The sequence below is a fragment of the Pristiophorus japonicus genome, chromosome 2 (assembly GCF_044704955.1).
Source record: "Pristiophorus japonicus isolate sPriJap1 chromosome 2, sPriJap1.hap1, whole genome shotgun sequence".
Lineage (NCBI taxonomy): Eukaryota > Metazoa > Chordata > Chondrichthyes > Pristiophoridae > Pristiophorus > Pristiophorus japonicus.
Window position 1 is genome coordinate 365,514,958 of NC_091978.1, and position 22,068 is coordinate 365,537,025.

At 46.5% G+C, this 22,068-nt stretch overlaps 1 protein-coding gene across 12 annotated transcripts in view; it reads left to right on the forward strand.

Moving 5' to 3' along the window:
• LOC139250361 (PDZ and LIM domain protein 5-like) overlaps positions 1-22,068 on the forward strand; it is a 301,980-nt gene that overhangs the window by 186,741 nt on the left and 93,171 nt on the right. For 9 of the 12 annotated variants that reach the window (XM_070872813.1, XM_070872816.1, XM_070872817.1 and 6 more), the window contains exon 5: positions 6,972-7,444. In XM_070872813.1, the coding sequence (XP_070728914.1) occupies positions 6,972-7,444 (473 nt within the window). Of the gene's footprint in view, positions 1-6,971; positions 7,445-15,920; positions 15,938-22,068 lie in introns of all 12 variants that reach the window. The other 3 variants (XM_070872826.1, XM_070872832.1, XM_070872846.1) reach the window with 2 other exon arrangements.

Consider the following 22,068-nt stretch of genomic DNA (forward strand, 5'->3'; position numbering starts at 1 on the left):
TTATAAGACAAAACAAATAAATTTGACATTGAGCCATGCAAGAAGAAATTACGGCAGATGACCAAAAGCTTGGTCGAAGAGGTCGGCTTTAAGGAGCATCTTATATATTCAAAAAGGAGTTGGATGTAGTCCTTACTACTAGGGGGATCAAGGGGTATGGCGAGAAAGCAGGAATGGGGTACTGAGGTTGCATGTTCAGCCATGAACTCATTGAATGGCGGTGCAGGCTTGAAGGGCCGAATGGCCTACTCCTGCACCTATTTTCTATGTTTCTATGTTTAAAGGAGGAAAGACGGGTGGAGAGGTTTAGGGAGCAGTTCCAGAGCTTGGGGCCCAGGCAGCTGAAGATACGGCCACCAATGGTTGAACAATTAAAATTGGGGATATTCAAGAGGCCAGAATTAGAGGAGCGCAGATATCTCGGAAGCTTGTGGGACTGGATGAGATTAGAGAGCTAGGGATGGGCGAGGCCATGGAGCGATTTCAAAATAAAAATGAGAATGTTTAAAATGGAGGTGTTGTTTAACCGTGAGCCAATGCAGGTCAGTGAGATCAGGGGTGATGGGTGAATGGGCCTGAGATTCCCCCCTCTACCTATTCCCACCTTCTAAATGTAACCCCTTTAGCCCTGGTATCATTCTGGTGAACCTGTGCTGCACCCATTCCAAAGCCAATAAATCTTTCATGAGATGTGGTGCCCAGAACTGTGTATGCTGTGCTCCCAATGGGATCTGACCAAGGCACAGCACAACTGAAGCATCACTTTTGCACTCTGGCCCCCTTGAGAGAGAGGCCAACATTCCGATCTCCTTTTTGTGTCTGAGTGTGTCAGCCGTGGCTCAGTGGGTAGCACTCTCATCTCTTGAGTCAGAAGGTTGTGGGTTCAAGTCCCACCCCAGAGACTTGAGCACATAAATCCAGGCTGACGCTCCCAGTGCAGTGCTGAGAGAGTGCCGCACTGTCGGAGATGCAGTCTTTCGGATGAGACGTTAAACTTAAGGCCCTGTCTGGTGTCTCAGGTGGACGTTAAAAGATCCCGTGTCACTATTTCGAAAAGCAGGGGGCATTATCCCCGGTGTCCTGGGGACAATATTTATCCCTTAATCAGCATCATTAAAAGCAGGTTATCCTGTCATTATCATGTTGCTGTTTGTGGGAGCTTGCTGTGCGCAAATTGGCTGACTCGTTTCCCACATTACAACAGGGATCAAAAAGTACTTCATTGGCTGCAAAGCGCTTTGAGACGTCCGGTGGTCGTGGAAGGCGCTATATAAATGCAAGTCTTTCCTTTCTTCACTCTGGCACTAGGATTGGCTATGCCCTCCAACACTTCAAAAGTACTACATTGGCTGTAAAGCGCTTTTGGACGTCCTGAGATTGCGGGTTAAATGTAACTGCTCTTGTACTCTGTCGTCGGAGCAAGAGGTGCTCTTAGCCGTGGGGGGGTGGGGATTCTGTATACATTTCACCGGCCCTCGCGCATGAATGGAAAATGCCGTTCGTACGAATGCGCCTGCGATAAGCGATGAGGACTGCACCATCAAAAGCCGCCCAGCGCTTCGACTGTGGCTAATCCATGGGGAAGGCACATGGAGATCCTGGCCGATGCGCAGTCTGTCCTGCTGCCAATCGAGAGGAGCTCCCTCGCTGCGTGGGAAAACCGTGCGTAGGCCTCTTTTTGTTGCCCACAGAAGTCAAATTTAGGACAAGACCCAAGCAAGACAGACTTGATTTATATAGCACCTTTCACACCCAGCAGACGCCCCGAAGCATTTTGCAGCCGATGAAGTACTTTTTGGAGTGTAGTCACCGTTGTAACGTAGGAAACGCGGCAGCCGATTTGTGCACAGCAAGCTCCCACAAACAGCAACGTGAATACTGACCAGATAATCTGTTTTTTTTTTAATAAAGTAATGAGCGATAAATATTGGCCAGGGCACCGGGGGAAGATCTCCACCGAAATAGTGCCGTGGGATCTTTTATGTCCACCCGAGAGTGCAGACGGGGGCGGGGGGGGGGCCTCTGGTTTAACATTCCGCCCGAAAGACGGCGCCGGCCCCTCCGACAGTGCGGCGCTCCCTCAGCACTGCACTCGGAATGTCGGCCTGGATTTAAGACTGGAGTGGGACTTGAACCCACAGCCTCCTGACCCAGAGACGCGAGCGCGACCCACTGAGCCACGGCACTGAGGGTGTGAAAGTACGGGTGTCTCGGCAACAAATCGCCTGCTCACTGCCCTGCTCTGCATCCTGCTTTTAAGAGAGAGAGAGAGAGAGAGAGAGAGAGAGAGTCCAGAGCCCTGGAAACAGTCTTGATTGATGACCTTGTATGTATAAATTGCCGAACCACTATGCGGCTGGTCGATGTTTCATTGTGCAACGCAGATTGTACAGAATATTAAGTGATCCGTATCTGGAAAATTGGACTGTAATGAGAAAATTCTGCACAGCGCTGCTCTGGGCAAATTTATTCTGACAGTAGGCTTGTTTCCCAATTGATGTGGGGAGTTAAGCCAATAAGTCTGCAGCAAGCTGCTTCCAAATTTCTATATTTAAAAAAAAAAACAACTACCAGGGGTTTGTGTAAAGTTTACTGGAAAGCAGTTGTAGGTGGTTTTGGTTTTTAAAAAAAAAAAGCCCAAGTTTGATTTTCTTCCCCTAGACCTTGGGGCAATGGCCCGCTTCTCTCTCTCTCTCAGGATTTTTACAGATCATGTGTATCTCGGTAAGCTCCAGCGAGTCTACGAGTCACAGCGTGATATTTTGATCGTTGTTGATGGAAAGCCAGCAGCCATGATTGCAAACTGAGGTTTGGTTTTAAAGCTTCCTTTCCCCTCTTTTTTTTTAAACCCTCCGCCGATCTTATGTATTTTTTTTCTCTCTCTTTGCTTCCCGCGGCAGCTGGTGATTATTCCACCATTCACACCCTATCTAGACTCATCTTTTGTTTCTTAACTTGTGCCATTACCATCTCAAGTCGGCCCATTATCCCGTTTGTGTCTCTAATCTCGCCTGCCTTCCACCCAACCACAGACCTTCCCTTTTGTTCTTTCCTCGCCTCCCCCTTTAGAATCTGACCATTTTGAACATTCGCCAGTTCTGACGAAGGGTCATCGACCCGAAACGTTAACTCTGTTTCTCTCTCCACAGATGCTGCCTGACCCGCTGAGATTTCCGCCGTTTTCTGTTTTTATTTTGGTTTAAAGCTACTCCTCCAGTATATATTTTAAATATTGTACGACAAAAAAATACATTTTACAATCCACAATATAAACCAACCGCTTTCTGTAAAATGGAAACATCAGAACAAGAGGAGGCCATTCAGCGGCTCGAGCCTGCTCCACTATTTAATACGATCATGGCTGATCCGATCATGGACTCAGCTCCACTTCACTGCCCGCTCCCCATAACCCCTTTATTCCCTTATCAGTTAAGAAACTGTCTATCTCTGTCTTAAATTTATTCAATGTCCCAGCTTCCACAGCTCTCTGAGGCAGCGAATTCCACAGATTTACAACCCTCTGAGAGAAGAAATTCCGCCTCATCTCAGTTTTTAATGGGTAGCCCCTTATTCTAAGATTGTTTTTTTTTTAACCAAACAAGCTATTGCTGGAAAATTTGATCAAATTTGTTTTTTTACTTATATGGACCTCGTGCCTGGTATACTTAGTATGGTATAACTCGCACCAAGTCCCGCTAACCCATCATCCCTGTGCTCGCTGACCTACATTGGCTCCCGGTTAAGCAACGACTCGATTTCAAAATTCTCATCCTTATTTTCAAATCCCTCCATGGCCTCGTCCCTCCCTATCTCTGTAATCTCCTCCAGCTCCCCAACCCCCCTGACAAAATGTCTGCACTTCTCTAATTCTGCCCTCTGGAGCATCCCTGATTATAATCACTCAATCACTGGTGGCCGTGCCTTCTGTTGCCTGGGCCCCAAGCTCTAGAACTCCCACCCTAAACCTCTGCGCCTCTCTACCTCTCTTTCCTCCAAGACGCTCCTTAAAACCTACCTCTTTGACCAAGCTTTTGGTCACCTGCCCTAATTTCTCCTTATGCGGATCGGTGTCAAATTTCTTGTCTCGTAATACTCCTGTGAAGCGCCTTGGAACATTTCACTTTGTTAAAGGCGCTATATAAATACAAGTTGTTGTTGGTCTTTAGCAGGGCTCAGTACGTTGAGAAACTACAACTGGGCAAGTATGGGACTGCTGTGCGTGTTTGGGAGTGGCTCTGGGCTTGGACCAAACACTGGCTCCCTGCAGCATTCAAGAGATGCAGCATTTTAGACAACCTGTGCCTAATATATTCGCTGTGGCTCAGTGGGCAGCACTCTTCCCCTCTTGAGTGCAAAGGTTTTGGGGTCAAATCCCACTCCAGACACTTAACCCAGGGTGACACTCCAGTGCAGTGCTGAGGGAGTGCTGCACTGTTGGAGGTGCCGTCTTTCGGATGAGACGTTAAACTGAGGCCCCGTCTGCTCTCTGAGGTGGACGTAAAAGATTCCATGGCACCAATTCAAAGAAGAGCAGGGGAGTTATCATCGGTGTCCCGGCCAATATTTATTCCTCAACCAACACCACTAAAAACAGATTATCTGAGCCATTATCACGTTGATGAATTTGGGAGCTTGCTGTGCGCAAATTGCCACGTTTCCTACATCACAATGGTGCAGGCCTACACTTCCTTGACTGTAAAGTGCTTTGGGACATCCTGAGGTCATGAAAGGCGCTATATAAATGCAAGTCTTTTCTCCTATGTGTAGTTGATTTTAATTGGTTGCTATGAGAATTCAGTGATCTATCCAGATTTTCCAAAAAAAATCTCCACCTGCCTTCTCCCTCCCCTTCCCCCATCCCAACACTCGCAACGTAACCTTTACTCTTTCTGAACTTCTGCCTGTGAGTCTCAACAGGTTTGACCCTGTGCGGTGTGAATTATTGTTTCTGCAGGCATTTAAAGGTCATTTATCTCGCTGCCATCAGTAAGGTCTCATTTGTAACATGTTAAAGATTAGATGTGCCGTGCCAATGTGGCACCAGTACTGGATCCCACTCCGAAAGTGCAAACTGATTGCTGCGGTTAACTGTCTGGCATGCATTGCCGCAGGAATGACATGTGTTTCGGTCGGGCGACTGTGGTCTTTTGTGTGTTCCGTGAAAAGTCTATGCAGGTCGTTGATTCGTGTGTTGCTAGTTATGGCCAATATTCTACATTCCACTTCAGACAAAGTGTTTCAATCTGGTTGAACCATTGACAACTAAAGTTAGAGTTTAGAAGAATGAGAGGTGATCTTATTGAAACGTATAAGATTTTGAGGGGGGCTGGACAAGGTCGATGCAGAGAGGGTGTTTCCCCTCGTGGGGCAATCTAGAACTGGAGGGGGGCATAGTTTCAGAATAAAGGGTCACCCATTTAAGACGGAGATGAGGAGGAATTTCTTCTCTGAGGGTCGTGAATCTTTGGAATTCTCTGCCCAAGAGACCTGTGGAGGCTGGGTCATTGAATATATTCAAGGTGGAGATTGATTTTTGAATGATGATGGAGTGAAGGGTTATGGGGAGCGGGCGGGGAAGTGGAATTGAGGCCAGGATCAGATCAGCCTTATTGAATGGCGGAGCAGGCTCGAGGGGCTAAGTGGCCAACTCCTGCTCCTATTTCTTATGTTCTTATGAAGGCCTTTAACCTAACTAGGCTCCTGAATCCAGAACAGGTGCTGCAGTAAGAGCAAACTTAATTGGATGTAAAGTACTTTGTGATGTCCTGAGATTGTGAAAGATTAATTCGTGGCTTTCTTTTTACTAATTAAATAATTCATAAAATCAGAGTGCCCATTACCCATTTTGCTGTGGTCAAAGCCTCGTACTGAGGGTGCAGTGCAGTAAGTAACCTATATATTTTTAATGGCCTGTATCTAATGTGCAGGGGAGGGGAGAATCGCTTGAACTATATTTCCAGCAGCAGTAAAGATATTCCATTAACCTCAATAAATGCGGCATTCTCTCCTCTTTCGATAGGGGCAGGAGTGGGCCATTCAAGACATTAAGGGGAACAGATAGGGTAGATAGAGAGAAGCTATTTCTGCTGGTTGGAGATACTAGGACTAGGGGGCACAGTCTAAAAATTAGAGCCAGGCCTCTCAGGAGTGAAATTAGAAAACACTACACACAAAGGGTGGTCAAAGTTTGGAACTCTCTTCCACAAACGGCAATTGATGCTGGATCAGTTAATTTTAAATTGGAGATTGATGGCTTTCTGTTAACCAAAGGCATTGAGGGATATGGGCCAAAGGCGGGTATATGGAGTTAGGTGGCAGACCGACCATGATCTCATTCATTGGCGGAACAGGCTCGAGGGGCAGAATGGCCTCCTGCTGTTCCTATGTATTCGGCCCCTGAAGCCTGTTTGACCATTCAATTAGCTCATGGCGGATCTGTCTCTTAACCCCATCTATCCGCCTTGGTTCCCTAACCCTTAATACCCTTGTCCAACCAACATCAATCTCCTGTTTTGTAATTTTCAATTGCCTCCCTCTGCCCCCCACCTCACCCCCACTCCCAACCGTAACAGCTTTTTGGAGGACGAGAGTTCCAAATTCCCACCACTCTTTGTGAGATACCAGTTGGACCAACCTGTGAAGGAGGTTAATCTGCAGGTATACAGAAGCAAAAATTGGGGAGGCCGCTCTATTAATTTCTCCGCTCTGTTGACCTCTTTTTTTTTCTAAGTGGTTCGCTAGCAGAAAAAAAAATCTACGGGCAACTTTTCAATTTCGAGCCAAATTCTTCTAGGTTGCTGAGACGGCAAAGCATCGCGATGGTTACAACCAGGAGTTTTTTTTTTTAAAGACCTGCACATGGACTTTCCAGGAACACTTCCAAAGGGCGACATGAAGCATGAGTTTATTTTTTTGTCTGCATGTGTTGTGTGTGTGTGTGTGTAACTTGTGTTTTTTCCCCCCTTGCTCAGGATGAGTCCAAGGAGGTAACGCATACTGTGCCTGTTGCATCCATTGCGCCCATGGCTCCAAAGATCCCGTCTGCATCCAGCTCGGCCTACAATAAGACCGCTCGGCCTTTTGGAGCTTCCGCGTCTCCGAAGGTCACACCTACCTCCGCATCGCCCCAGCCTGCACTCTTTGCCCCTGCTTCATCACCCCTCACTCCGCCTCCACCACTGGCACCTGCCCTCCATAACTCCGCCGCCGCTCCCCCGTCGGTGCCCGCTGCATCTCTGCCGCACGTGCATGTCGGCGCCAACGGACGCCCGCCGCCGGTAACCGCCGCGAAGCCGTCCGTAACCCCGTCCGTTAATGTCCCATGGCAGCCCAAGGTGTACAACACGCCCATAAACCTCTACTCCTCCGACAATGTCCACGAGGTGGCGGAGGGCCAGAGGAGAGGACAGAGAGAGGGGCAGAGTGACGCCAAGCAGCAGAATGGGTAGGTGGCCTTGCGACGAACCTTCTGGAACGGGCCGGGACGCAGGCAGCAGCAGACGCACGTTGGTCTGGGGTGGCCTGCCAAGGCGAGTTCTATTCACATTCCAAGGGTTGGCCAGCTGATCTGGTTACCGCTGCGATGGGACATGAGATGCCTCAAACAGTCTTGCTAATTTGGTCTCTGGCTGTCACAAAAGCAGGGGTGATTTTTTTTTTCTCTCTTTTTAAATGTTTATCGTAACATATTGCAGCAATATGTTGAAAGTATTGATTTATTTCAGCTAGCCAAGCGTTGAAACATTTGTATCTCGCACGTTATCCCATCTGAATAGGCCCCGGAATTTGTCTGGATTTCATTACGCCTGATGCGTATAACAGTCGTTTTCTTTTTCATGCATACATGAGTTTTCCGTTTTTGAAGTTAGCCTATCATTTGGGAATTACTTGAAAAGGAAAAATTGGCAGGGCTGCAAGGAGGAGCAGGGGACGGGGGGGGAGGGGGGGTGGCGGTCGGGGACTGGGCCCTAAATCGGACAGCTCTTTCAAAGAGCCAGCACTGGTATTATGGGCCCAATGGCCTCCTCCCGTGCTGCAAGATTGTAATAATTTCTGACTTGTTCACTCGCCTTCCTGTGGTGACACGCAAAGCCTGTGGGTCAAAGTGAGTCGTGCCCTTAACTAGCTGGAAGTTATATAACTCTTCCCCCACCATGTCGGGTTTGTTGAACACGTCCACTTGTGCCAGGCGTGCCATGCATTGACCCCCTGAAGCAAACTTGGATCGATCGTTGGGCCAGGGAGCTCTCAAAACATCATTTTCTTTTTGAAGATCGCTTTAAACACACGCTATTTTTGTTAAAACAAACGGAACAGTTTCTCTTTACCTCCGGTTCTTCAGGTGAATGCTGGGAATCGAGTAATTTTGTTTTTTCTAAAACTGCCCCACAGTGAAAATTTCCGGGGGCGGGGGGAGCGGGGGGAAGCATTTTCTGAAGAGTTTCACATCTTGTTTTCAGATGTTTGTGTCGTGCAGTCAAAAAATCTGCTTAGCAAAGGGCAAACTTGTTGCTGATGAAACGTTAGTGCTGGAGTAACTGCCTTGATCCCTATATATAGTCCGACTCGGGAAATTCTATCTGCATACGCTGTACCTGCTAACGTGGCTGTAAGTTCTTGGCATGTCTTCAGGATCTAAACTAAATGCAGACAAACTAAATGAATGGCTTTATATGAATAAACCTCCCCTGAGTTCAGAGTGAGCTGAGGTTAGCTGTTAATTTACACTGGGAAGTGTGCAAGGGCTAAAAATTCGTTAAAGCCTGGTTTGGGGCGGTGATACCGCCTATTCGCTAACTTAGCGGCGGGCTATGTTTACCGCCTCCAACCACGATACTGATATTTGCCGCCCCAAGAGTGGAGCGGAGTGCTAAGGGAAACATGCCACACCTCCCTTCGGGTGCTAAACTTGAATCACAGGAGCGCTAACGAAGTTCTGGCGCTGTTATACCGGCATCCTAGCGCCTGAAGGGGAGGTTAGCTGGAGCACCTGAACACGGAGGGGAAAAAATGCAAAGGAGCCAATTTGAAGATTGGGCAGAGTGTTCAACAGCAAAGGAAGTGACACCAATGGAAATAAAATGCAATCACATCTCTGATTATTAACCCGACAAAGGCCCGGCTGCTCGTCCCTTTAATTAGCGCCCCCGGGAGCTTCTCCGACAGCTGTGAGCGCCCGCTTTCCCTGCCGCCATTAGCGCCCGACGGTAAGGCAGGCGAACCCACTGCATTTGGTGTCCGGGGCGCTAACGGGGGCGTCGCGCGCCCGTTGACGTCACCAACTGTGGGCGCCACCGCTAACTGTGGGCGCCACCGCTACACCTGCACTCAAGGTCTCGGGAGGCGCTGACAGCGCGGCGCACAGCCGGTAAATGGTTTGCGGCCCGCTAACGCCCCTCTCGGGTGCTAACTCTGGCGCTATTTGATTGAATTTCTCGCCCCGAGTGCCTTATCAGTTGTGAGCAATGTTCACTCGAATTTCTTTTTCTTCCTTTTTTTAATTTGCTGCGCATGCACCAAGATTTGTAGCTCCATTGATAAAGGATGGAATCACTGCAATAGTAAGAAATGATGAGGGTGTTGAAACAGTTTGGGTGGAGATAAGGAACAATAAGGGGAAAAAGTCACTGGTGGGCGTAGTCTGTAGGCTCCCTTACAGTAGCAACTCTGTTGGTCGGAGCATAAACCAGGAAATAGTGGGGGGCTTGTAAAAAGGGAACAGCAATAATCATAGGTGATTTTAACCTCCATATTGATTGGACAAATCAAATTGGTCAGGGTAGCCTTGAAGCGGAGTTCATAGTGTGCGTAAGGGACGGGTTCCTTGAACATTACGTAACAGAACCAACCAGGGGGCAGACTATCTTAGATCTGGTCCTGTGTAACGAGACAGGATTAATAAACAATCTCCTAGTAAAGGATGCCCTCGGAATGAGTGATCATAGCATGATTGAATTTCAAATCCAGATGGAGGGTGAGAAAGTTGTATCTCTAACCAGCGTACCAAGTTTAAATAAAGGAGACTATAAAGGTATGAGGGCAGAGTTGGGTAAAGTGGACTGGGAAAATAGATTAAAGTGTAGGACAGTTGATGAAGAGTGGTGTACATTTAAGGAGATATTTCACAACTCTCAACAAAAATATATTCCAGTGAGGAGGAAAGGGTATAACTAAAGAAATAAAGGATGGTATCCAATTAAAAACAAGGGCATACAAAGTGGCCAAAACTAATGGGAGGACAGAAGACTGGGAAGCTTTTAAAAGCCAGCAAAGGATGACAGAAAATGATTAAGAAAGGGAAGATAGACTATGAAAGTAAACTAGCACAAAATATAAAAACAGATAGCAAGAGTTTCTATAGGGAGTTGTGTACAGACCACCAAACAGTCGTAGTGAGGTTGGGGACAGCATCAAACAAGAAATTAGGGATGCGTGCAATAAAGGTCCAGCAGTTATCATGGGCGACTTTAATCTACATATAGATTGGGCTAAACAAACTGATAGCAATACGGTGGAGGAGGATTTTCTGGCGTGTATTAGGGATGGTTTTCGAGACCAATATGTCAAGGAACCAACTAGAGGGTTAGCCATCCAAGACTGGGTGATGTGTAATGAGAAAGGACTAATTAGCAATCTTGTTGTGCGAGGCCCCTTGGGGAAGAGTGACCATAATATGTTAGAGTTCTTTATTAAGATGGAGAGTGACAGTGTTAATTCAGAGAATATGTTCCTGAACTTAAGGAAAGGTAATTTTGATGGTATGAGACGTGAATTAGCTAGAATAGACTGGCAAATGATACTTAAAGGGTTGACGGTGGATGGGCAATGGCAAACAGTTAAAGATCACATGGATGAACTTCAACAATTGTACATCCCTGTCTAGAGTAAAAATAAAATGGGGAAGGTGGCTCAACTGTGGCTAATTAAGGATAGTGTTAAATCCAAAGAAGAGGCATATAAATTGGCCAGAAAAAGCAGCAAACCTGAGGACTGGGAGAAATTTAGAATTCAGCAGAGGAGGACAAAGGGTTTAATTAAGAGGGGGGAAATAGAGTATGAGAGGAAGCTTGCCGGGGACATAAAAACTGACTGCAAAAGCTTCTATAGATGTGTGAAGAGAAAAAGATTAATGAAGACAAATGTAGGTCCCTTGCAGTCATGTGAATTTATAATGGGGAGCAACGAAATGGCAGATCAATTGAACAAATACTTTGGTTCTGTCTTCACGAAGGAAGACACAAATAACCTTCCGGAAATACTAGGAGACCGAGGGTCCAGTGAGAAGGAGGAACTGAAGGAAATCCTTATTAGGCGGGAAATTTTGTTGGGGAAATTGATGGGATTGAAGGCCGATAAATCCCCGGGGCCTGATGGTCTGCATCCCAGAGTACTTAAGGAAGTGGCCCTTGAAATAGTGGATGCATTGGTGATTATTTTCCAACAGTCTATCGACTCTGGATCAGTTCCTATGGACTGGAGGGTAGCTAATGTAACACCACTTTTTTAAAAAGGAGGGAGAGAGAAAACGGGTAATTATAGAACGGTTAGCCTGACATCAGTAATGGGGAAAATGTTGGAATCAGTTATTAAAGATGAAATAGCAGCGCATTTGGAGAGCAGTGACAGGATCTGTCCAAGTCAGCATGGATTTATGAAAGGGAAATCATGCTTGACAAATCTTCTGGAATTTTTTGAGGATGTAAGGAGTAGAGTGGACAAGGGAGAACCAGTGGATGTGGTATATTTGGACTTTTGACAAGGTCCCACACAAGAGATTGGTGTGCAAAATTAAAGCACATGATATTGGGGATAATGTACTGACGTGGATAGAGAACTGGTTGGCAGACAGGAAGCAGAGTCAGAATAAACGGGTCCTTTTCAGAATGGCAGGAAGTGACTAGTGGGGTGCCGCAGGGCTCAGTGCTGGGACTCCAGCTATTTACAATATACATTAATGATTTAGATGAAGGAATTGAGTGTAATATCTCCAAGTTTGCAGATGACACTAAGCTGGGTGGCTGTGAGGCGGATGCTAAGAGGCTGCAGGGTGACTTGGGCAGGTTAGGTGAATGGGCAAACACATGGCAGATGTAGTATAATGTGGTTAAATGTGAGGTTATCCACTTTGGGGGCAAAAACACGAAGGCAGACTATTATCTGAATGGCGGCAGATTTGGAAAAGAGGAGGTGCAACGAGACCTGGGTGTCATGATACATCAGTCATGAAAGTTGACATGCAGGTACAGCAGGCGGTAAAGAAGGCAAATGGTATGTTGACCTTCATAGCTAGGGGATTTGAGTATAGGAGCAGGGAGGCCTTACTACAGTTGTACAGGGCCTTGTTGAGGCCTCACCTGGAATATTGTGTTCAGTTTTGATCTCCTATTCTGAGGAAGGACGTTCTTGCTATTGAGGGAGTGCAGCGAAGGTTCACCAGACTGATTCCCGGGATGGCAGGACTGACATATGAGGAGAGACTGGATCAACTGGGCTTGTATTCACTGGAGTTCAGAAGGATGAGAGGGGATCTCATAGAAACATATAAAATTCTGACGGGACTGGACAGGTTAGCTGCAGGAAGCATGTTCCCGATGTTGGGGAAGTCCAGAACCAGGCGACACAGTCTAAGGATAAGGGGTAGGCCATTTAGGACTGAGATGAGGAGAAACTTCTTCAGAGTTGTTAACCTGTGGAATTCCCTACCGCGGAGAGTTGTTGATGCCAGTTCATTGGTTATATTCAAGAGGGAGTTCGATATGGCCATTACGGCTAAAGGGATCAAAGGGTATGGAGAGAAAGCAGGAAAGGGGTACTGAGGTGAATGATCAGCTATGATATTGAATGGTGGTGCAGGCTCAAAGGGCCGAATGGCCTACTCCTGCAGCTATTTTCTATGTTTCTATGTTATATAAAAAGGGAAAGAGTGACTGAAGTAAATGTTGGTCCCTCAGAGGACGAGACCGGGGAATTAGTAATGGGGAACATGGAGATGGCAGAAACTCCGAACAAATATTTTATATCAGTCTTTATGGTAGAGAACACGAACAATATTCTGACAGTGAATAGTCAAGGGGCTATAGGGGGTGAGGAACTTAACACAATCACAATAACTAAGGAGGTAGTACTCAGTAAGATAATGGGACTAAAGACAGATAAAAAATCTGATAGTTTGCATCCTAGGGTCTTAAGAGAAGTAGCGACAGGGATTGTGGATGAATTGGTTGTAATTTACCAAAATTCCCTGGATTCTGGGGAGGTCCCAGCAGATTGGAAAATTGCAAATGTAATGCCCCTATTTAAAAAAAAAAAAAGAAGGCAGACAAAAAGCAGGAAACTATAGACCAGTTGGCCTAACATCTGTGGTTGGGAAAATGTTGGAGTCCATTATTAAAGATGCAGTAGCAGGACATTTGGAAAAGCAAAATTCGGTCAGGCAGAGTCAGCATGGATTTATGAAGGGGAAGTCATGTTTGACAAATTTGCTGGAGTTCTTTGTGGATGTACTGAACAGGGTGGATAAAGGGGAACCAGTGGATGTGGTGTATTTGGACTTCCAGAAGGCATTTGACAAGGTGTCACATAAAAGGTTACTGCACAAGATAAAAGTTCACTGGGTTGGGGGTAATATATTAGCATGGATAGAGGATTGGCTAACTAACAGAGAGTCGGGATAAATGGTTCATTCTCTGGTTGGCAACCAGTAACTAGTGTGGTGCCGCAGGGATCAGTGCTGGCACCCCAACTATTTACAATCTATATTAACAGCTTGAAAGAAGGGACCGAGTGTAACGTAGCCAAGTTTGCTGATGATACAAAGATGGGAGGAAAAGCAATGTGTGAAGAGGACACAAAAAAATCTTCAAAAGGACCTAGACAGGCTAAGTGAGTGGACAAAAATTTGGCAGATGGAGTATAATGTTGGAAAGTGTGAGGCCATGCAGTTTGGCAGAAAAAAAATCAAAGAGCAAGTTATTATTTAAATGGAAAAAGATTGCAAAGTGCCACAGTACAGCGGGACCTGGGGGTACTTGTGCATGGAACACAAAATGATAGTATGCTCGTACAGCAAGTGATCAGAAAGGCCAATGGTATCTTGGCCTTTATTGCAAAGGGATGGAGTATAAAATCAGGGGAGTCTTGCTACAGCTATATAAGGTATTGGTGAGGCCACACCTGGAATACTGCGTGCAGTTTTGGTTTCCATATTTACGAAAGGATATACTTACTTTGGAGGCAGTTCAGAGAAGGTTCACTAGGTTGATTCTGGGGATGATGGGGTTGACTTATGAGGAAAGGTTGAGTAGGTTGGGCCTCTTCTCATTGGAATTCAGACGAATGAGAGGTGATCTTATCGAAACGTATAAGATTATGAGGGGGCTTGACAAGGTGGATGCAGAGAGGATGTTTCCACTGATGGGGGAGACTAGAACTAGAGGGCATGATCCTAGAATAAGGGGCCGCCCATTTAAAACAGAGACGAGTAGAAATTTCTAATCTGAAAAGGTTGTAAATCTGTGGAATTCGCTGCCTCAGAGAGTTGTTGAAGCTGGGACATTGAATAAATTTAAGACAGGAATAGACAGTTTCTTCAACGATAAGGGGTTATGGGGAGAGGGCAGGGAAGTGGAGCTGACTCCATTATCAGATCAGCCATGATCTTATTGAACGACGGAGCAGGCTCGAGGGACCGTTTGGCCTACTCCTGCTCCTATTTCTTACATTCTTGTGTGCACCCTGTGCTGGAGCTCCCGATTGGTCCCAACGCTCACGCACCTTCAGAGGGAACATTGGTTGCGAGATGAGCATCGTACACGGTGCAGAAATGGACATTTCCCAGGCCGGAAAAGATTTCCTCTGTGCGCTCTCGCTAACGCACCGTAAATACACGATTGCAGTTTCACCCCTGTAGAATGATAGAAATTTACAGCATGGAAGGAGGCTCTTTCGGCCCATTGTGTCCGTGCTGGCCGACCAAGAGCTATCCGGCCTAATCCCACTTTCCAGCTCTCGGTCCGTAGCCCTGTAGGTTACGGCACTTCAAGTGCACATCCCAAGTACTTTTTAAATGTGCTGAGGGTTTCTGCCTCTAACACCCTTCCAGGCAGTGAGTTCCAGACCCCCACCACCCTCTGGGTGAAGAAATTTTCCCTCAAATCCCCTCTAAACCTCCTACCAATTACTTTAAATCTATGGCTCTCTGGTTGTTGACCTCTCTGCTAAGGATAATAGGTCCTTCCTATCCACTCTATCTAGGCCCCTCATAATTTTATACACCTCAATCAGGTCTCCCCTCAGCCTCCTCTGTTCCAAGGAAAACAACCCCAGCCTATCCAATCTTTCCTCATTGCTAAAATTCTCCAGTCCAGGCAACGTCCTCGTAAATCTCCTCTGTACCCTCTCCAATGCAATATGGTCGTGTATAGTTATTCAGTGGTGATCTTTTAAGAATGGCGGAGTAGGCTCGAAGGGCTGAATGGCCTACTCCTGCTCCTATTCCTTACGTGAATAGGTTTTTAAAAAAAAAAACACCTTTGTTTGTGTGACATGTTGTAAATCTACTTGGCGCATGAACTTTGTATAAAAAAAAGAGTATCTTTTGATTTGATTTTATGGGGGGAATTGATCTAATTTTGATTGCACTTTTATCTGTCCCTGTAACAAGGCCACCCTTGCACAAAGCTGTGTTTGCTGCTTGCTGGGTTAGGGAGATGATGTTGATCCAAACCTCGAGCCAGCTCAAAGGAAAATTTCACCTTGTATTCCAGAGTGAATCTTTTTTCTTGGACCGGTTAAGTTCCACTGGTCCCGCAAGAAGTGTTCGTCACCCACCCAACACACACTTCCATTTCGAGGCTTGGATTGACGGAATAGTCGATAGAAACATGTATTTACTGATGAAACGTGATCTCTTTTCTTTTTAGGGACAGATGCTGGCCAAGTTAGTGTTCACATTACTGCTGCCTGGTGACTCATGATTTGTCAATAATTTGCATGCAAGGAGTGACTCCATACACAGTGTTCTTTCCAACTCTGTCTCTTTCTCTCTTTCTCTCTCTCTGTCTCTCTCTCTCTGTCTGTCTCGCTCTCTCTCTCTTATGGCGTGTCTCTCTGTGCAGTGGGCAAGTTGGAAATGCATCGAGTGTGACAGGGCGACGTCACTGCCCAGTGATATGTGCGTTCTGTCAGAACTTGCCTGCAGTTTTATTTGTGCTTCGCTGACAGGCAAATGCGTGTGGTGCATAATAAGGTGAAGATTCATCATTTGTAGAAGAGCTGAGTTTGCTTAAATCTGATCTTTCCTGCAAGACAGTTGGAGGCTTTGGATTAATGCCCTACTCATTAGACTCCAATTTTTATACATTAAAAAGAAATCGCCCGATAAACTTTTGGGGGCCAAAGAGTTGCCTCAAAGTTTTTGAAACCAAGCTCTTTTATATTTAAAAAAAAATAACTTGAGTAAATCATTATTAGATAAGTGCAAAGTACACTGTAATGTATTTGCTTCATGGGTTCTTGGTTAAAAATTAAAAGCAACACATTGCTATTAAGAACTAGTTGGTTTATTAACAACGGTTTAACAATCACACTACACATTACCAGTTCATCCACCAGGCTCACAACTGCATACCTCATCGTGGATGACCTAGACCCAACTGGCTGGTGTTTTATTGAGTCTCGTGAACATCATGTGACTGGCTAAGCCACTCACAATGCAACAGCTCTACAAACCTATGAGCATCCTCACCAGGTGCATACATTACATACACGACAGCTGTACACGTGGAAAGTTAATGAAACGCACAGTATTTTATGAAAAGTATAACATTTTGAACACTTTCATAGAATTTGTCCCAGAAATTAGAACGAAATGGGGCAACAGAGGAAAAAAAAGTTTCTAGAAGTCCCTTTTTTTTTTGTATCGTTTTCTCAAGAGTTTGTGTGACCTCGGAGATTAAGCTTATGTCCTCCTCAAACCAAGGGAAATTAATCTTTGTTTCCCAGGCATCCGTTTTGGGTGGTGATCTTAAGCGGACCATATGCCTCTTCTGCATTTGCTCTGTGGGCCCTGAATAAAAACTAACACGCATTTGAAAACTTAATTGTGCAGTCAACAGTTTGTCAAGTTAACCATAAAATGGATGCCAAAGGCAACTTGTGGAATTTACGAAGCTGTCTGAACGTAGACCTTGGTTATTGCATTTGTTGTACTTTAATCCCTTTGACTTGCTCTTGAGAATGTGTTCTGCTGTTCCATTCCCATCCTTGTCTCTTGTTCTCCCGGTAGCAGGGGACACAGTTAAAAGGACGTCCAATCTACCAACGCCCAACCCAGATTCCTCTGAAAACTATCAAAGCAGGAGACGAGTTGTGTTGTGAACTGCTGATAACATTGCTAGTTAACTAAAGTAGTCAGGCGGTAAAGAGAGGGTGGAAAAAGCTGGGATTACATGGCAGGTTCATCAGTATCTGTACAGAGAAAAGGCAGGCCACTCCCTCGGGGGGTGGGCGAAATGGTCCCTGCTTGTGGTTTTGTTTCTCACCGAGAATCTCTACCCGAAATGGTAATCTTATCTACTCTCGTCAGATTATTGCAGCCCTCTTGTCCCCTTCCAGCTGTGTTTGCTTCAGATTCATGGTTTTACCATTGTTTTAGCTGCAGCTTCTGGATAACTGGCTTAAACCCACCATTTTACCCCCCACTCCCCCTGGTGAAGGTGCAGCTTACATTACATTCAGAAAGCAAGTAGCATCTCTTTGTAAGTACAGTCATGTGTCCTTACTCTGGAATTTGGAAATCTGCAGTCTGGATGTGTTGCTTTCATTGGAAATCCATGCCTTAGATGTCCCACTGACCTCCTTTCATCTCCTCGTGGTCGCCTCGCTCTCCTCGTGGTCGCCTCGCTCTCCTCGTGGTCGCCTCGCTCTCCTCGTGGTCGCCTCGCTCTCCTCGTGGTCGCCTCGCTCTCCTCGTGGTCGCCTCGCTCTCCTCGTGGTCGCCTCGCGCTCCTCGTGGTCGCCTCGCTCTCCTCGTGGTCGCCTCGCTCTCCTCGTGGTCGCCTCGCGCTCCTCGTGGTCGCCTCGCTCTCCTCGTGGTCGCCTCGCTCTCCTCGTGGTCGCCTCGCTCTCCTCGTGGTCGCCTCGCGCTCCTCGTGGTCGCCTCGCTCTCCTCGTGGTCGCCTCGCTCTCCTCATGTCGCCTCGCTCTCCTCATGTCGCCTCGCTCTCCTCGTGGTCGCCTCGCGCTCCTCATGGTCGCCTCGCGCTCCTCATGGTCGCCTCGCTCTCCTCATGTCGCCTCGCTCTCCTCATGTCGCCTCGCTCTCCTCGTGGTCGCCTCGCTCTCCTCGTGGTCGCCTCGCGCTCCTCGTGGTCGCCTCGCTCTCCTCGTGGTCGCCTCGCTCTCCTCGTGGTCGCCTCGCTCTCCTCGTGGTCGCCTCGCTCTCCTCGTGGTCGCCTCGCGCTCCTCATTTTATCAGCTCTTATCTCACCACGCCTCCCCTCTGCTCCCACATCTCCCCATCGCAACTCTTTTTAAAATTTTGTTTCCTCTTTAAGTGAGGCTTGAGTGTTGGAATTCCCCGTGGCTGTGCCCTGTGAGTTCGGTTTCTGATTGTAGTGGAAACCTCTGCTAGACCTCCGCCCCTTTTTCTGCTCGTCAGACATTAAGTTTTTGTGAAATTGGCTAAAAGTTGGAAAAATTAAAATAATTGAGTCGTTTGAAATCTGTTGGGTGGGTCCCCTCCTGCCCCAGTCTGGTGGACAATGTATATGTTGCAGGCGCCCACCTATACATTAATGCCTCTGATGCCAAGGTATGGGTTGGGGTGAGCATTTATGGGGCAGGCAGAAGATCTGGCCTGGCCCAGTTCTGCGCCCACCCCCCCCCCCCCCCCCCGCAAAAAAAGTCCTCCATGCGAGTGAAACCATCGAAGTTTACAGCACAGAAAGAGGCTATTCAGCCCATCGTCACTGTGCTGACTCTTTGTCAGAATAATCCCACTGCCCTGCTTTCTCCCCTTCAGCCTGTACTTTCCTCTGTTTCAAATATTTGTCTACTTTTCCCTTAAAAGATGCAATGGTCTCTTCCTTAGCGACTCCCAGTGACACGCATTCCATTGTCCCACAATCCCTGCATAAAGAACGTTCTTCTAACCTCTCTTAGCGACCATATTAAATTGAAGAGCCCTTATCACTGACTTCCCAGAGTGAATAGGGGAAGACTGTTACCTCTATATCTATCAAAAACTCATTATAATTTTAAAAATCTCTTGCAGCCTAATTTGATACTGGGTTGTTTTCTGATTTTATGTGACCTGCACACTCTCTCTTTGGGGAATTGTGTATTTGAACCCTCAGTTTTGGTTACCTGCACCCCTTTCCATTGAGTATGTAGTTTCGCTCCTTGGTTTTTGTCCCACAATGTCTCACCTTCCATTGCATCTGCCGCCTGTCTGCCCATTCAGCTAACCTCTCGTGTCCTCCTAAAGCCTTTAACGTTGCTCCGCGTTATTTTCCAAACCATTACATTTTGACATTGTGCTCTCAATTTCCAAGTCATCAATATACATAGAATAAAGATGGGACACCTCACTGAGCCCAGGGGTACACCACTTTCAACCCTTCTCCAATCCAAGCATTTAATCATTTACCATTGCCCCTTTGTTTTTTTGTTTGGTTCCATCAACTAACTTGCAATCAGTGTTACAGTTACGGCATTTGTCATACCAACCACACAGGAGCATACACCTTCTACAGGGCCGAGATTCTCAAGGGGTACTGCATGTTTCATGTTTGGCCAGCCATGCACCAAATTACAGTTACCTCCCAAAATATCTCTGACTTGACCAATGTCCTTCCCTTCCCTGTAGTTGGAGTTACTCAGGGCTGAAGTGACGGATTCAACCAGTCAGATTCCAAGCCCTCTGCGTTCCTCCTTTCCAAGCCCTCTGCATTCCTCCTTTCCAAGCTTTCTGCATTCCCCCTTTCCAAGCATTTTTGCATGACGAGAATATTTGATTTGCTCGCTTATTCACATTTTTTATGTGTTTTTCTTTTTCCCCCTATCTTCATTCCATCGCTTGTTTTCCACGAATGACCACCGACCCTTCTGTATCTCATGCCCCCCCCCCACCTCCCCCTTTGCCTTAACTATGTCTGGCAGTGGTCCCACCTTTGTTGCAGAGTAAGTACATTGACACTAACTGTTTGTGTCTCTCTCTTTGATTGTCAATGAATCTGTAACATCCTGTGCAAGAATGTCAACTTTAACTCAATGGGACAAGGATTACATTTACTGCACGCTATGACCAGAGCAACCTGGCTGAAAACTACCGATGGTTTTAGCTCTGAGGAGCAGCAACACAGTCAAACAGGGGGCAGTAACCTTAAAATTAGAGCTCAGCTGCTCAGTGGGTGATGTCAGGAAGCCTTTCTACACACAAAGGATAGTGAAAATCTGCAAAACTCGGCACCCAAAAAGCTGTTGATGTTTGAGGGGGGAGGGGGAGGGTCAATTGAAAATGTCAAAACTGAGATTGAGAGGTTTTTGTTAGGCCGAGGTATGGAGGGATATGTAAAGGTGGGTGGGTGGAGTTAAGATACAGGTCAGACATGATCCAATTGAATGGCAGAACAGGCTCGAGGAGCTGAATGGCCTCCTCCTGTTCCTGAAATGGATGATCCCCAGATGCTTAAGCCAATCTCATGACAAAACCCAATTTAAAATGGTCGCTAAGAGAGGTTAGAAGAACGTTCTTGTTTAGAGTGTAGTTTTCCCTCATCCTTGTTTAATGTCCAATTTAAATATTTTTTTGGCATGTTTATTTTAAAAAGAAATAGATTTCTCCCCCCCCCCTCCTCCCCCCCCCCCCCACTTCTAAAGTCTATGTACGAAGTTATACAAAGATTCTGAGAAGGATTGACCGGGTAGACGTTGAGAGGTTGTTTCTCCCTGGCTTATAGAATTTAGAACCAGGGGGCACAGTCTCAGGATAAGGGGTCGGCCATTTAGGACGAAGATGAGGAAGAATTTCTTCACTCACAGGGTTGTAAATCTTTAGAATTCTCTGCCCCAGAGGGCTGTGGATGCTGAATCGTTGAGTATATTCAAGGCTGAGATCGCTAAATTTTTGGACTCTAAGGGAATCGAGGGATATGGGGATCGGGCGGGAAAGTGGAGTTGAGGTCGAAGATCAGCCATGATCTTATTGAATGGCGGAGCAGGCTCGAGGGGCCGAATGGCCGGCTCCTGGCTCCGAATTCTTATGTTCTTATGAGTTGACGTAGCTGCAATAAGATCATCCTACCACAGGCAAGTGAGCTCGAGTAAGCTTGATTTTTTTTTTTCCAGCCACGTCGAGCGTCCATTCTAAATACGAGCAAAATATGACTTGAGTTTTAGGAACTTCTTCACAAATTAAGTCATCCTGAGGGAAAATATTTCCCGTCACCTGCTGCAAAGCAGCGGGTTATATAGTCAGTCAGCTGTCAGATCATCGGAATGATATAATGGCCAAGCATGAACGAGAAAACTCAGATATGGGTTTTTCATTTTTAAATATGTGCACGTATTCATCAAATGACATAGAATTTCCAGCAGAGAATCAACAACAACAACTTGTATTTATATAGTGCCATTAACAGTGAAACATCCCAAGATGCTTCACAGGAGTATAATGAGACAACAAAAATTTGACACCAAGCCACATGAGAAATTAGCGCAGGAAGCTTGGTCAAAGAGGTAGGTTTTAAGGAGCGTCTTGAAGGAGGAAAGAGAGGCGGAGAGGTTTAGGGAGGGAGTTCAAGAGCTTGGGGCCCAGGCAACAGAAGGCACGGCCACCAATGGTTGAGCGATTTATAATCAGGGATACTCAAGAATTAGAGGGGCGCAGACATCTCGGAGGGGTTGTGGGGCTGGGGGAGATTACAGAGATAGGGAGGGGCGAGGGCCCTGGAGGGATTTGTAAACCAGGATGAGAATTTTGAAATCGAAGCGTTGCTTAACCAGGAGCCAATGTAGGTCAGCGAGCACAGGGGTGATGGGCGAGCGGTGCGAGTTAGGACACGGACA